Genomic DNA, 14,804 nt, shown 5'->3' on the forward strand with positions numbered 1-14,804 from the left:
GGCAAAAACCAACAGTGGACAAATAAAGGGAAAAAATTAACCAAGGCTTCAAGGAGGGGTTACAAACGTAAAGATCTAGTTCTTTTTTTTTCTTTTGTTGTTCCTGGCAGTGGATCTCGTCGGTTGTAATTGTCTATTTCGGCTTAATCTAACGTCGCGACGTTAACCCCTTTCATTGCTGTTAATTCCGTGAAGCACTGCTTATTTATATAAAATCTTGTAGTAGTCCCAGCAAGTCCTGAAGTTAGATCTGAAGAACAGCAGTGAAGCGTTGTTCACCCTTGCGGAGGTGACCCTAAATGCAAAAGGCACGCTATCTCAACCGTTCGGCTCTTCCCATGGCCATCCAAGGGTTCTCTTTTTTCTTGTTAGCACGGCGTTGTCGTGTAAGGTCCTTAGATATCTACAGGATCGAGAAGCGGGAGATCACGAGGGAAAAGTTTTTCGGTGATACCAAAGGGAGTGCATTGCTTTTTGAAGCCCGGGCGAGCTGCTTGCGGACAAAAACGCTTATCCGCGAGCCGGTACAGGAAGAACTGCGCCGGTTGCGGCAGGGAGCCAGAAACCATGCGACATGTTGTAACGGAGCGCAAAGGGATATGTCCAGTCCTCAGTGAGGAAGACATCCAGCTTCCGGAAGCCCTTGGCTTTAAGGTTAACAGAAAAGGGAACTGGACAGCAGTAGAGGTTAGTAAAAGAAGGTTAGAATGTTGGTGGGAAAAGAGCAGAGAGCAATCTGGGAAAACGTGCGAACAAAGACTAGCACAAAAATTGAATAAAGTTTTTTTTTTTGTTGTTTTTTTAGGTGATTGTACAGTGGCGTTACGACTAATACCCCTGCTACACTAGCGTCCGAATGTCGTTTGAACCAAATGTCATATGACTCAAATGCAAAGTTGTGCTGCTACACTAGGTTTTGAAATGCCATTTGGCTCAAATGACATTCGAGCCAAATGAGCACTGAGAGAGGCATTTGGGATTTCAAATGCCATTTCTAGCACACTCGCACGCAGCGTCTTCGATCGGCAATAAAAAATAAAATACTTCCGTACGTAAAACAAACAAAATATTTTTGTTTGTGGAACTTTGTTCACTGTTCATTTACATAAAATATGAAATCAGCATATTTAATTTTCACACTCTCAAAACCAGTGGGTCAGTTGCAAAATAAATAAATAAAACTACGCAAAAAGCCATCACATTAGAGTCAAAACTGGTGTCTCTTTTAATTTGATGTCATTTTACTGCCTTAGACTGCTCCTAAATTTGATTGTTGTATTATTGTACGAAAATGGAACGGGGCGACAACAGCGCCACTACAGCACGGCGAGCCATTGTGAAAGCCTTCAATTGCCATCGAGATTGTAGTGTAGCACGGCGAATTATGAATGGCATTCGAAGCACCCCATTTGAGTCAAATGACATTTCGTTCAAATGACATTCTGACCCTAGTGTCGCCGGCGTATAACGACTAAGGTCGCTGTGCAACGCCACCCCGTTACAAAGGGGAGGCCGTTAGCTTCATCGTCATCGCACTTTCTACGCCCTACTGATAACCTAGATCTACACTCCAGAAGAGATAAAATTTCTTCCGTGCAGCCCCCCCCTGCGTCGGTACGATTTCGCCTGTGATAACCCGCTCCACTGAACGTAGTGGTTGAGGTTCATACAAATCCAAGTTTGCCTAAGAATCGGTAATTAACTGCGTTTTCAAGAACACCACACCTGCGAGATACTATTTCCAAGTGTGGTGCCGGGGATGATAAAATTAACATTATTGATGATCTTAATTATTTCCTAGCTTAACAAACGTTAATCAGTATAGTGGTGATGTGCTTTCCGATAGTCCTATTTAGCTCATTTCCGGACTTCGCTATTCACTCGCGCAGACGGGCGCTTCGGATGTGAACGCCATCAATGACTGCCACAGCCTTGTATGAACGAATCGCATTAAAATTGCGAACGCAGTCGCTTGCACGATTTACCGAGAAAGTCAAACGCTGGTGCTTTGGCGAGTTGGTCTGGGGCATGCTGAGCCAAAATGAGGAACGCAATCGGTTGCACGAGCTGCTGAGTAAGTCAAAGGGTGGTTAAAGTTCGTGCCTGGGCGAGTTTATTTGGAGCATGTTAGGCTAACAATGAGAGCATAACCACAAAGCAGACATGACGCTGTTTAAAAAAAAATTCAGGGCAGCTTGCGCTCACGCGCAAGACTTGAATGGCGAAGCTGTTGTAGGTGAGCATTGCCGGACGTAGTTAAGTTTCTGTATCATTGTTTATTTGCATAGTTGCGGTGCTAGTGATCGTCGTCGTAGGCATCGAAGAGGTCGTCGTCTTCTTCGCGGCGAGTGGTGGCTGCAGAGTCATCCTCAGCATTGTAAGCTTTCACCAGCCCAACTGGCGAAGCCTGCACTAAGTCGCGCAAGGCTTGAACCATAGCGGAGCTGCAGGATTTATTTATACGGGAGCACTGAAGGACACATCCACACGCACTTGTACAAGTTTGAAATTTTTTTATTTACATGTTCCTTCGTTGCTTTGCGCTACGCTAGTAGTAGTCAACATCATATTCATCGATATCGCCGTATTCTTCGTGCCAAGCATTAAATGCGTGGTAGCGCTTAAAGGAGCCATGAAGAGAAAATACAACTTCGTTTAATTTGAAAGAACTAGGATTCAGTATCTCACTCAGCTCCATTACAGCCACAAAAGATGTTTTTTTAACGAAAAAAAGCAAGAAGTATTTAAAATCTTTCAAATTTTGCGCCCCAGTGACGTGTTATGAGCAAGAATGAGCAAGGCCAACAATAAAACATAATTTTCAGTGCATTAACTGCACGTTAGCATTCAAGTGATGCGGTCAAATGGAACTAGAGGCCCCATTAAAGACGTCCAGTCATGTGTCGTCGCGACAGGTCAGTTAGGCGGCCGCCAATCGCACAAACAAGGTTCTGTGTCGTCATAGAAAAGTTGCGGGAAATTGGCTAGGGGGTCGCGACTGCTTCACACGTTTTCTTTAATATCTCCGTTATTTGTTCGAAGATTGCGATGATATTGGTATCGTTGTTATCGGGACTAAGCAGTCTTTCTAATAAACCAAACTTGTATTTTGTCTTCATGGCTCCTTTAACAGCGCTTGGGTTCTCTCCTCTTCTTCTTCTTCTCCTTTACCTTTATTTCTTTCTTTCTTTCTTTCTTTCTTTCTTTTTTGCTAAAGCAACTGCGCGTGCCGGGAACGGTCGACGGTAGCCGCGAGGCACGCGCTCACGAGCGCTTAGCATTTTCTTGGTAATGCTTCCTGCAACAGCGAACTTGCGGCTTACACAACAGCTCCGCTGTTAAAACTCAATCCTTATACCTTAAGGAAGACAGAAACAATTAAATGAGTTTCTAGTCTTTATAACTATACGGGTGCTTGAAACGTTGAAGTTGAATTTTCAGCCGCCGCTGTGTTCGTGCCTCTTTCCCATCTTGTATCTTCTCGTAGCGCTGTTGTAAGTTTTGTTAACTACCCTTGGTAGAACTGCTTGGAAATATGTGTAGGCAGGGCCGGCCGCCGCGTGAAGAGGCGGGCCCGCTGGCGCCCACAAATGTTGCACGGCGCCTGTGGCCGACGGGCCAGGACAGCGGAGAAAGAAGACGCAGGCCCGGTGCTGGCGTTCGAGCCTGGTACCAAACTCCGTTTTCCTCTTCTCATATGAGACAGCACAACAGCCTACCGATGACGATGGCGCTGTTGCGGATGCATTGCCCTGGAAGAGATACTCTATGCAGTAAGAACACTACCCTTAATGAATGCACGTAATTTGCCGGGGAAGGGTGGGGAGGGGGAGGGGGGATGGCTCGCGAAAGTAGTTACTGGGAGGTGAGTAGTGTGACTGGAGGGTTGAGCAACGGTAGCTTTCTTGTGCTAAGGGAGGTTTATATTACGGGAGGCTCGGCATAGCCCTGCGTGTACAGTGTGCGTGTGATGTCGACCTGCGGCCGTGGTGCACTCGTGCAGGAGCGTCGTGAGCGCGAGCAGCAGGACCTGGAGTACGCCAAGGAGATGGCCGACGAGGAGGACGACGGCTTCCCCTAGGGACAAGAACCGCCGCCGCCCGCCCCCGCTCTGCCTTTCCCGGCGAGCTCGCCGTCGTGAGACAACGGCCGGTCAAATAAACGACTCTGCTTGCAGCACCGACTTTCTTTGTTCGCGAGCATGCGAGAGCGGGCACCCCACCCACGTGGTGGCCCACTCGCGTCTTTTTTTTTTTTTTTTTTTTGTCTTTATTACCGGCTTGGGGCAGTGAACAAAAAAACAAAACAATTTCACATGCCTCAACACAACATAATCGTAAACCCCTCCCGCTACTGCGGGTGGCGCGTGTTAAAAGCGTTTCAGGTTAACTAGTTCATCCAAGATGTTAGCCCAGTCAGGTTGCTCGTCTGGCATTTTCATTACATCTCTGATATAAGCAATGCTTTCGTTTTGGAGGCTCACCAGACTCATCGGGTGGGGGCGGGAGGGGTTGCGCTGTGCAATTTCTTAAGCCTTCCGACCCTCTGTGGGACGGGCGACCCGAGTAGAGGGCGCCTTTGCATGCCAGTACAGCGTCGTTTCAAAGTGACGGCCGACGCTTTAGAGAATTCGGCCCCTGGTGTTTTAGGCGTTAGCGTAGGTATCCACCCGTTGCGTGACAAACACTAGCGCCACCAACGAGCCGAAAGGATGTTGAGTCGGTGCGGGACGACCCCCTTCGAGCGCATCTCGCATGAGGTGGACTGTACCCAACCTAGTAACGTTGGACTGTGCGGCATAGGTGATAGGTGTATTTTCGAGCAAGTTGTCCAGTGCTATCAGCGAATCTGATAGCGCTACGACGAGATAGGGTCCCTTTGGGGCGCGCCATGCATGCTCACGCCTGCAGCGTCATTCTTCGGCATGATAGCGTTGCTGCAAAAGCTAAAGCATATCTCGTTGCCATTGCAGCAACCCGGCTCCTTACAGCCTCTGAGAATTCTTTCATTTGGGGGGCAACCGGCGGGCTGCGCGTTGGGCCGATGCTGCTTAGTGCCCCGTACTGTTTGACGAGAAGTTAAACGCTAATTGTTTGGTGCGCTTCAACCGTGCCAGATTTTGTTACTATGAACGCTGCATCGCCGTAGTTCGACCTTGGTGAGTGGTGCCAAAGTTATAGCTCGACTGCATTTTACGCGCCGAGCTGAAGGGCGTCTAGGTATTTTGCCCACGTGGGTGTATTTACGCGTGTCGAAATATCGCACGCAGACGTTATTGTTTTTAACCTTTATGATGGAGGCGAAAACGCCAGTGTGTCTATATTTCGGCGCACGTTGAAGTTCTCCAGGTGGTCTAAATTAATCCGAATACTTCCACTACGGTGCGCCTCGTAGTCCAGGTGTATAGCCTCGGCGCGATAAACCCCACAATCAATCAGATTCTCTTTTTACCTTCAATTAAAAAAACAAAACTGTGGCAGTCCTTGTGCACAGCACGACATAACGAGTGCGGCGTGGATGTAGTCATGGGCAGTCTACGCGCTGTAACGGCGGCCGAGAGATATAAGTAAATTGGGTAAAAAAACAACGAATAAATGCCCTTGAACTTCCGAGTATGTTTACGGGAGGGCATTTATTTTGTTTTTGTTCTTTTTTTTTCTTGCCCTCCAATTAATATACGTTTCTCTCGTCCGCCGTTCCTTTGTTTGAGCTTAGTTTTTCCGTGACCGGACATGAAGAACCAGTAACCGAATCAAATGATTTAGGGCTACAGTGTCTTGCGTAAACCGTCGGAGGCTTACTGACCGTGCCAGTCATGTGACATCATATGCAAGAGGAACTCGTTCCACTAGGTTCGATATTAGTGAGATGTTCCGATACCTTTACTCGAATTTGTTTTGCGTGTCTTACCTGCAGTGTAGTCTGCATACTTAATATTTTCGTGTCGACAGATAACGAAACATCGTAGCTTTTGTTCTGCATCGTGTTGAACGCGACTAAATCTTTTAGGCTTACTTTGTCGGGGACTAAAAATACAGAAGAACGCCAGAGGTCGCGCTCATACGTGTTTTATTTGGGCAGCTAGTGCTGTGGCTAACAAACAAACGCATATCACCTGACAATGTCCTGGAGGCGCTTGGCTGATCTCATGCCGCCTTCCCAGGTGACGGCGACGAAATTCTGACGTACGCTGAAACAGGTTTTCCGGCTTTCATGTAGGTTCTTTCGATGCAAGCACTTGTTGTTATTATTTTTTTTTTGTAATATACCTCTGCATAAATGAAAGTATTTTAAAGGCACAAATTTTCTCCCGTCTTTCGGACGAGTTAGAGATGGGACCAGTGGTAGATGGGCCTGCCAGGACGGAGGCATGCACCTCGAAGGTGTTGAAGTCTCGCTGTCTGCAGTGATGGGCACGTCCGTAGCGAGTAATTCGCGTCAGCTCCTTTGGTAGGGGCCGTACAGGAAGAGCAGGTATTGGTGAACGGGGCATGGTAGCGTGGTGGTCACACCGAGGTCAGAGCAGCCGAGAGGGCCACTCCAACGCGAAGCCTGCAGCAACATGGGGTTTCATACTAATTTATACTAGAAGGAAATGTGGCGCTGCAGTCGCAGGCCGTCGTGGGCGCCGCCATTGCAGCTAGCGACGTTCCTCGCCTACTTGGCCTGGCTAGCCACTTCTTTATTGTCTTCAAGCCGAAGTCAACGACAAGGGGTAACATCCTTTTTGATCATCTTGCACGAAGCTTCCAAATAACCCCCGACAAATAAATACTTTTGGAGCTTCAATTTTATAGCAGCAACCCCTCTTCCCAGTGAGCCAATCTATGGTGTGTTCCACACGGTGGGATAAGAGCACGTGTGGAGGAGGGAAAAAAAAAACTTTATTTATCCTATCCGTTGTGAGAGCGGTCACTCCGGACCAGTGGGAGGTGTCCTCAGTCCAGGACCCCTGGCTGTAGCTGGCCTTCTGTGCCCCGTTCATCGGGTGAAGCCATGGGAGCAGGGGTTGATCAGCGTCGCCGCTCACTGAAGGGGTAGGGTTGGAATTGGGCAGAAGATGCACTGAGGTGAGTATTGGGTAGGGAATATTTTGTGCCAGAGTGTGTGGCGCGACGTAAATCATCCTTTTGTTGGAAAAATTGTTTATATGGGGCTGTTGTACGCAGTGGCCGTGAAATAAATGTACGGTGGTTGGCACTATCCGGTGCAATATGACCGTGGAGCGCATTACGCAGAATCCATAGCAAGCGGAGAAGGCAGGAGTATGTGTCGCTTCTGGATGTCTCTTGAGTTGTAGGCGAGGCGGCGTAAATCCCTTATTGCCGCCGTAAGATCTGTACAACGTGGTAGACTTGAAGTTGCAGGAATGCTGGAGAAGGGATGGTGCTGGCGCCTGTATAAGTCGTCTCGGATTACTGTATAAGAATCGCCACCGTAGTCGACAGCGCGCAGTGTTTCAATAAAAGCAAGTTTGCGTGGCATCTGGTATAGGCGAGGCATTGCACCAATTGAACCTACAACCTATTCGCATTATAAGTCCGGGGGATAATGCCATGGAGAAAGTGAATTCCAGCCTGCATGGAATTCACACAGCAGGTCTCGATACTGGAAGAGGAAAGGCCGGCCATTTCTTTTCAGAGCGCTAGTTCCTCAAGGATTTACTGGGGAAAACACATTATACGTACTGTGGTCGGAAAGGAACTGGGAATTGAAACATTGATAGTCACACTAGAGTCCTTCATTGCTTTGGTCTCGCCGAAGACAGAAATTTTTGGGGGCCGTTCTTGAAACCTGACCCGTGGCATTGCATGATCCAAAAATTCAACAATAATTTAAAGACAAAACTTTTTATTGTCTTCGAGTTATTGTTGAAAAACTTTTCTGAGTTGTCCTTACACAGCTGTTGACAAGTTAGCGTCGTCATTTTTTACGTGACTCACCAACTTTAAGCAAAGCGCGCGATATTATTTATGTATGGGATTTTTATATGTATACGTCCTTCCTCCCTATTGCCCAAAGCGTACGGCTTTTTAATGTCGTTCTCCCTTTGCGCTATTGTTACACAGCTTTCTTGCGTGTACTGTCTTGTGCTTAAAGGTGTACAAGCCCAGCATAAACAGAGACAAGTAAATGAATGGTAGTGAGGTCGCATAAATCAAATAAAGCATGTCTCGCCATGAACTTTTTTTTTGCAGTCGAAAGGTACAAAAATGATTTCGCAGGCACTAGTTATCGGGAACGTTATCTAAAGAAATTTCTTTTGAACTATTCTACAAGGTATGACCAATCTGGAGTTCTCTATTTTTTAAGTTGGGGACTTCTTTTTGAGCCGGCGTTGCGTCAGGTTACAGCGGTGAACTGGTATAGCTTAATAAATCCTGCAACGGGACTGGGTTTGGTGTAATTTGGAGAGTTCGCTGCGGCTAGGGTATTGTTTGATCATATTCAGCGTTAAACGCACGGAAGGTTCAAAACAGTAAGTTCATACGACCCAGTCTAATTGCACTGTATGGCCATCCCATGATTCAGCTTCACCACAATGTAATTGATTGACCAAGCCACGCCGACAACAGCAAATTCGGCGAATATGGCAGCAACGTGCATACAATGTAACTTAAAAAAATATGCCGAACATCCATCCTGCTTGAATGCGCGATTACACAGCGCAGACGAAACTCGAGCTAAGTCATGTGTCGGCAATGTCATTCGCCGAAATTTCATCGTTGTTTGCGTAAATCGGTTAATCGAGGTCATCGTAGCGAAGCTAAGAGAGAGAGAGAGAACAACTTTATTTAGCCACACAAAATTGCGGCGACTACGTGCCGGATGGGGTGGTTCCCTCTTCACGGGACCCATATGCTACCGCGGCTGCCTGGCCCCTGGAGATCAGGACGAGCTGGTCTTCCAAGGCGGGGCTGGTTAGCAAGGTCTCCAATCGCTCGTTAAAGGGTGTGGGAAGGGTGATTGAGGGTTGGGTAAGGGGTGGAGGGATTGCCTCGGTGAAATCGCACTCTCCGATGACGTGCCGGAGCGTGCCCAATTGCCCGCAGAATCTACACTCTTTCTCGTATATCTCGGGGTACATTCTGCTTTGGAGATAGGGGTGCGGGAAGGATCCTGCTTGTATTTGGCGATAGATCGTTTGATGTGTTCTGCTGAGCGACTTGTGCGGGTCAGGGTACCGCCGTCTGCCTTCCCTGTAGTGGCTGGTGATCTCCTTGTAGGTCGTTATGGCCTGCGGCTCGTGCTCGTCTGCCCGGTGTTCAAGTTCTCGGGCAAGCTAGTGGGCGAGTTCGTTGCCCTCCAGCCCTGAGTGAGCCGGTGTCCATATAAGTTCGACTTTCTGCTCGGGTATGCGGCGTATTCCTCCCTCTAGTATTCTGAGTGCCGTCAGAGACACCTGCCCTTTTCTATAGCTGGCATACGCTTTTTGCGAGTCTGTGATTATTTTGCTCGCGTTAGGCAACGTGAGCGCCAAGGCTATTGCCGCCTCTTCCGCTTCTTCCGGGAACGCCGTTTTGACAGATGCGCACGTCACCAGAGCGTCTTTCGTCGTGACCGAGATCGCGGCTCGTGTCGAAAACTTGGGTAGAGAGGCGTCCGTGTAGAGGGTGATCCCCGTTCCACCTTCTTGTTCTTCCGCTTGTCTCAGCGTTTCGATGAGGGCCTTGACCCTGGCCTTTCTGCGCCCGTCGTTGCGACCCGGTCTCATGTTTTTGGGCAGGGGTTTGCTCTCGATTTTCTGAGACCAAGGTTTGGGTAAAGGTCCCATTTCCTTGTGGTCGGCCTCTTGCCAGCCCAGCTTGGCCAGTACCATTCGGCCCGCCGAGGTTTGGCTGAGCCGCACTCTCTGGGTAGACAGATGAGCTTCTACCAACTCTTCCACCGTGTTGTGTTTGGCCATGCCTAACAGCTTCTCGGTGGACGAGTGGCGCGGGATACCCAGCGCCACCTTTGTTGCTTTGCGGAGGATCGCGTTCAGTTGATCTTTGTCTTTCTTGAGCAGCTGTAGGTACGGCGCCGCGTATACGATGCGCGACGTCACAAACGCCTGGACCAGCGTGAGCGCGTCGTCTTCCTTCAGTCCTCTTCGCCTGTTTGTGACCCTTCGTATCATGTTCGTGACCTGTTCCGTGGTGGTCTTTATCTTGCTTAGCGCCGCTGCCGCCTTGCCGTTGTTCTGGAAGATCACTCCCAGGATTCGGGCTTGCGTGGTCGGCGTTATGTTCGTCCCGTCTATGGTAATACACACCTTCTCTTGCTCTTCTTTCTTTCTTCGGGGCTTTATGATTAGGAACTCCGATTTTTGTGCCGAGCAGTCGAGGCCGCATATCTTTGCATAGTCGTGTACGGTGTCGGCCGCTCTTTGAAGGGTCTCTTCCATCCAACTCTCCGACCCCGCTCTAGACGTCCACACGGTGATGTCGTCCGCGTAGAGAGCGTGGTCAATGCCCTCTATGTCTTGGAGCAGGGCTGGGAGCGGGAGTAGCGCCAGATTGAAGAGCAGGGGCGATAGGACCGACCCTTGCGGGGTGCCCCTGTCTCCCAGCGCTATCGGCCCCGACGTCTCGTCCCCGATCTTAATCTTGGCCGTTCTATTACTGAGAAAGTCCCGGACGTACTTGAACGTTCGCTCTCCGCACCTTGTGTCTCGCAGGTTACGAAGTATGCTGTCGTGGGTTACGTGGTCAAAAGCTCCCTTGAGGTCGAGCGCCAGGATTGCCCTCGGGGTGTGGTTCTTGGCTTTTTTGATCACCAGTTCGTGTAGCTGCACTAGGACGTCTTGCGTGCTAAGGTGCCCTCGGAAACCGTACATGGTCGGTGGCATCTGGTGAGTGGTGTCAAGGTGCTTCTGCAGTCTCTTAAATACGATGCGTTCGACCACCTTCCCCACGCACGATGTGAGAGAGATGGGTCGCAGGTTGTCAACGTGAGGTGGCTTCCCCGGCTTGGGAATGAAGCGCACCTCCGCTTCCTTCCATTCTTTCGGTAACGAGCCCTTCTCCCACGCTGCGTTTGCAAGGTCCAGGAGCTCCGTCCGACTCTTGTCGCTCATGTTCCTTAGAACCTTGTAGGTAATGGCGTCGATGCCCGGTGCGCTGGCTGGGTTGCTCTCGTCTATGGCCGCGATCAACTCCAGTTCGGTGAAGGCCGCGTCCATGTCTTCGTTGCTCGGCCCGTCGTACTCGAGGGACGGTTTGCCGCTCTTTTCCGTGTTGAGGTACTTCTGCGTGAGTTGTCGGACAAGCTTGTCACCGTCCCCGTCGTAGCTGTTGATCGTTCGGGCGAGGTCGTGGGCACCTGCGCTCTTGCTCTTCAGTGGGTCTATTAGGTGCCTTAGCAGTTTCCACGTCTTTTTCGTAGACAAGGTGCCCTGGAGACCGTCGCAGACCTTCATCCAGTTCTCCCTGCATAGTTGGATCGCATACTCGGCTGCTTGTCTGTTGAGGTCGTGTATGCGTTTCCGCAGCTTCTTGTTGTGTCTCTGTCTCTTCCACCGTCGGGTGAGCCCGTGTCTGGCCTCCCATGTGGGCGAGCCTGCTGTCCACAAAGGGAACCTGCGTTGTCGTGGCTATCTTCTGCGTGCACTTCTCGACTAGTTCGCGTTGCTTCGCGGCCCACGCACGATACGTCTTGACTTCATCGTCGCTTTCTTCAACCTCATCGTCGTCCGCTTCGGCTTTTTTGCGCTGGCAGTCCCAGTCCGTGATGCTGGCGTAACCCAGTTTTGCCTTTATGTCGGGTCCCCTGAGGGTCACACAGATCACGTCGTGGTCCGAGCCGAGGTTCTCCCCGGTGTTGTGCCAGGCAACATCGAGGTCCCCCCGTACTAGCGTCAGGTCCGGGGTGGTATCTCTCGCCGTGCCCGTGCCCGTCCTGGTCGGTACACCCGGCTCGTTTACCACCATCATGTCGTGGTCTTCTAGCGCTTTTGCGAGTTGCTTCCCCCTCTTGGACGAGTACTTGTAACCCCACTGCGTGTGAGCGGCGTTGAAGTCTCCTAATATGAGTATCGGTCTCGTTTTTGCTTTCACGCAGTCTAAGATGGTGCCCTCAAAGTCGACTGCCCGTCTCGAAGGTCGGCAATATGCGTTCAGAACGAACACATTACCGGCGTTTCCCACTTTTCTGTCGTGAATTTCGATTAGCGTGTGCTCGCAGCCGCGTTGGGCAGTAACGTGCTGCGTAGCCGCCACGTTACTCCGCACCAGGGTCGCCGTGCCCTTCTCGCTGGGGTCCGTGTAAGTAATGTACCCCGCGAGCTTGACTCGGCCATTGGTTTCCTGTAGCGCAATGACGTCTGGTTTCTGTTCTAAGTTGTCCACGTATAACTGAAGCTCCCCGATCTTATGTCTTACGCCCCTGCAGTTCCATTGTAGTAATGTCGCGGTCTCTTTCTGCTTGCCCTTAGTCTTCTTCTGCATGTTGGGTGGTAGCCTTATTTTTTGGTGTGGTAGCTTCTCGTGGCCTGCCTCTCAGTGCTACTCGAGTCGTTTTCTTCTTAATTACCATAGCGTGTCTGAGTTTCGCGTCGAATGTAGACATTCTGTTAGATAACCGGTTGTATTTTTCTTCATTGTTACCAACTCTTGTGGTTAAATTTCCTACTTGCTCGATGACATGAGTTGCTTGGTTGGAAATGTGCGCTACTTGGTTTGTGAGCTGCGACAACACATTCATGACCGTCTCCATCGTGGGAGCGGCGGTAGTATCATCGGGTGTAATGACAACCGCTTCTTCAGCCTTCTCTTCGTCCATTGGTACTACTGCTGTTGTCGGCGGTGCCTCCGGCTCTGACGCCATCGGCGACGACGGCCCGAGGGTGTCTCTTTTGGCTACCTTTCTCTTAACCTCATTGGCGTCTCCGGTGTTACTACTGCTGCTGTGGTTACCGTTCTTGGGTTTATCTAACGCCTCGACACGTTCCATTAGGGCTCTGATCTGTTGATTCTGCCTCTATCATTTGCTTGAGTTCTGAGCATTGCTTGCACTTCTCGCCAATAGGAGGGGAGGTAGGAGGGGTGGGGACGAGGGGAGGGAAGTTGCTGCTGGTAAGAGCGACGGGAGGCCCAGCCGCCCAGCCCACCTGTTTCTCGGCGACGTTCCGCTTGGTCTTCGACTTGCACCTCGAACGCGACTCGCGTCTGCGGTCCCCTGTTGCAGTGGAGTCGCCGGGAGGTGTCGTCGCTCTCGAATCACTCCTCGCTGCACTCGCGCTTCTCCCCTCTCCTGGTCAGGGAGCGGCCTCGGCGTCCGGACGACGACCCGTCACACCACGGCGGCGACTCGGCTTTTGCTCTTTGGCGTTCCCATCTTCCCTTGCGTACCACGTACGGCGTCTTGTACCTTGCTTTACATTCTTTGTCCCCGGTTAGGTGGTCGCCCCCGCAGAGGCTGCACTTGGGCTTACATTTGTGAATTGCGTCGGGGTTCTGGATGCCGCAGCCGCGGCAGATCCGGTTCGTTGGGTTCGGGCATACGTCCTTGCGGTGGCCGAGGCGGCCGCACTGGTAGCACATGTCGATCTGCTTGCGGTATAGCGAGCACTCGACCAGCAGGTTGCCGCGGTTGCCAGCGAAGCTAAACCATGGGATTTTCTAGTGCGAGAAATGCCTTATTAAAGAGCGCCGAATGTTATAAAAACTCAGCAATGTATAATGCTCAATTCAAACGAATCGTATACCAGCCATAATTTGTTTTACTGCATAAATTTTACTAGGACGTCAGTTATTGCACGCGTTGCTTCACATGAATATTCAGACCATGACGTTGCTTCATATACATGCATAAAGCCGCACACTAATCGCCATGCGCCTGCAAACACTTCAAAACCTTCCCACCTGATCCGCAATGTATTGCCCCCGGACTCATTTCACGGGCCATGATGGGAACGAACTATGCAGGATGGATTTAGGTAAACAAAGTTAGTCTGACAAAGTGATTCCTAGTCGAACACGATATAAGGTTCCGCAACGCATGCAGTTTACTTTCCAGATGGCTTGCAGGTATAAGTAACCGCGTACTTGGCATGCGGACAAAATACGTAATGCTTTAAAGGCCCACGAATACAAAACACCACTTGTTCGGTTTGACAGAACGAGCATTTGGTCATCACTCAACTCCATACCTGCCACGAAATACGTTTTTAACCAAAAAAAGAAAAACTTTCAAATTTCGCGCTACAGTGACGTAATATGGGCAGGAGTGGTGTATTATGAGCCCGCGTCATAAACATTGTTATCAGTGTGTTAACTGCACGTTATCACTCAAAAGATACGGCGAAGCGAAACTACATGGCCCGCTACAATCGCGCAGTCATGTTTCTTGGCGGCGGCATTGGCTGGCGGCCGCCACTCGCGCAAATTCTGTGACGTCATCGAGAAATCGCCGGAAAGTGCCGCGGATACGCCACTGCTTCATCTATCTGGTTTTAACACGAAAGTGTTTTATTCCGGTATACACAAAGATTTCACTGACGTCATCTCCGTCACCGAAGTGACGCCAATACAGTGAAGCAAGCGGCCTGCAAAGGATGCACCCCCGCACACAGGGTCTTCGTGCGGGGAAGCAACCTTTAGAACTAAACAGTACGTTATACTTTAGGGTTGTTCCTTTTCGGGTTTTATATTTTAACACGACAGTGGGCCTCCTCGATTTACCCCTCCTGGACGGTCCGCGGGTAGTCCGAGGACTGCCCTCGGACCGGAAGCTTCATAGGAATACATGGGGAAAACGAGCGCCGGATCGCGTCCCGGCCAGTCCGCGGACGATCCTGGACTGATAATCGAGGAGGCCCAGTG

At 50.2% G+C, this 14,804-nt stretch overlaps 1 protein-coding gene across 2 annotated transcripts in view; it reads left to right on the top strand.

The window, feature by feature from the left end:
- Rpn3 (regulatory particle non-ATPase 3) overlaps positions 1-4,176 on the top strand; it is a 46,269-nt gene extending 42,093 nt beyond the window's left edge. For both annotated transcript variants that reach the window (XM_077706216.1, XM_077706217.1), the window contains one exon: positions 4,004-4,176. In XM_077706216.1, the coding sequence (XP_077562342.1) occupies positions 4,004-4,081 (78 nt within the window). In that variant the 3' untranslated portion in view covers positions 4,082-4,176. The remainder of the gene's footprint in view (positions 1-4,003) is intronic.
- Positions 4,177-14,804: the final 10,628 nt, after the last annotated feature.

The sequence above is a fragment of the Haemaphysalis longicornis genome, unplaced genomic scaffold, assembly GCF_048455015.1.
Source record: "Haemaphysalis longicornis isolate Haplotype H1 unplaced genomic scaffold, Haemaphysalis longicornis Haplotype H1 scaffold_4, whole genome shotgun sequence".
Taxonomy (NCBI): Eukaryota; Metazoa; Arthropoda; class Arachnida; order Ixodida; family Ixodidae; genus Haemaphysalis; species Haemaphysalis longicornis.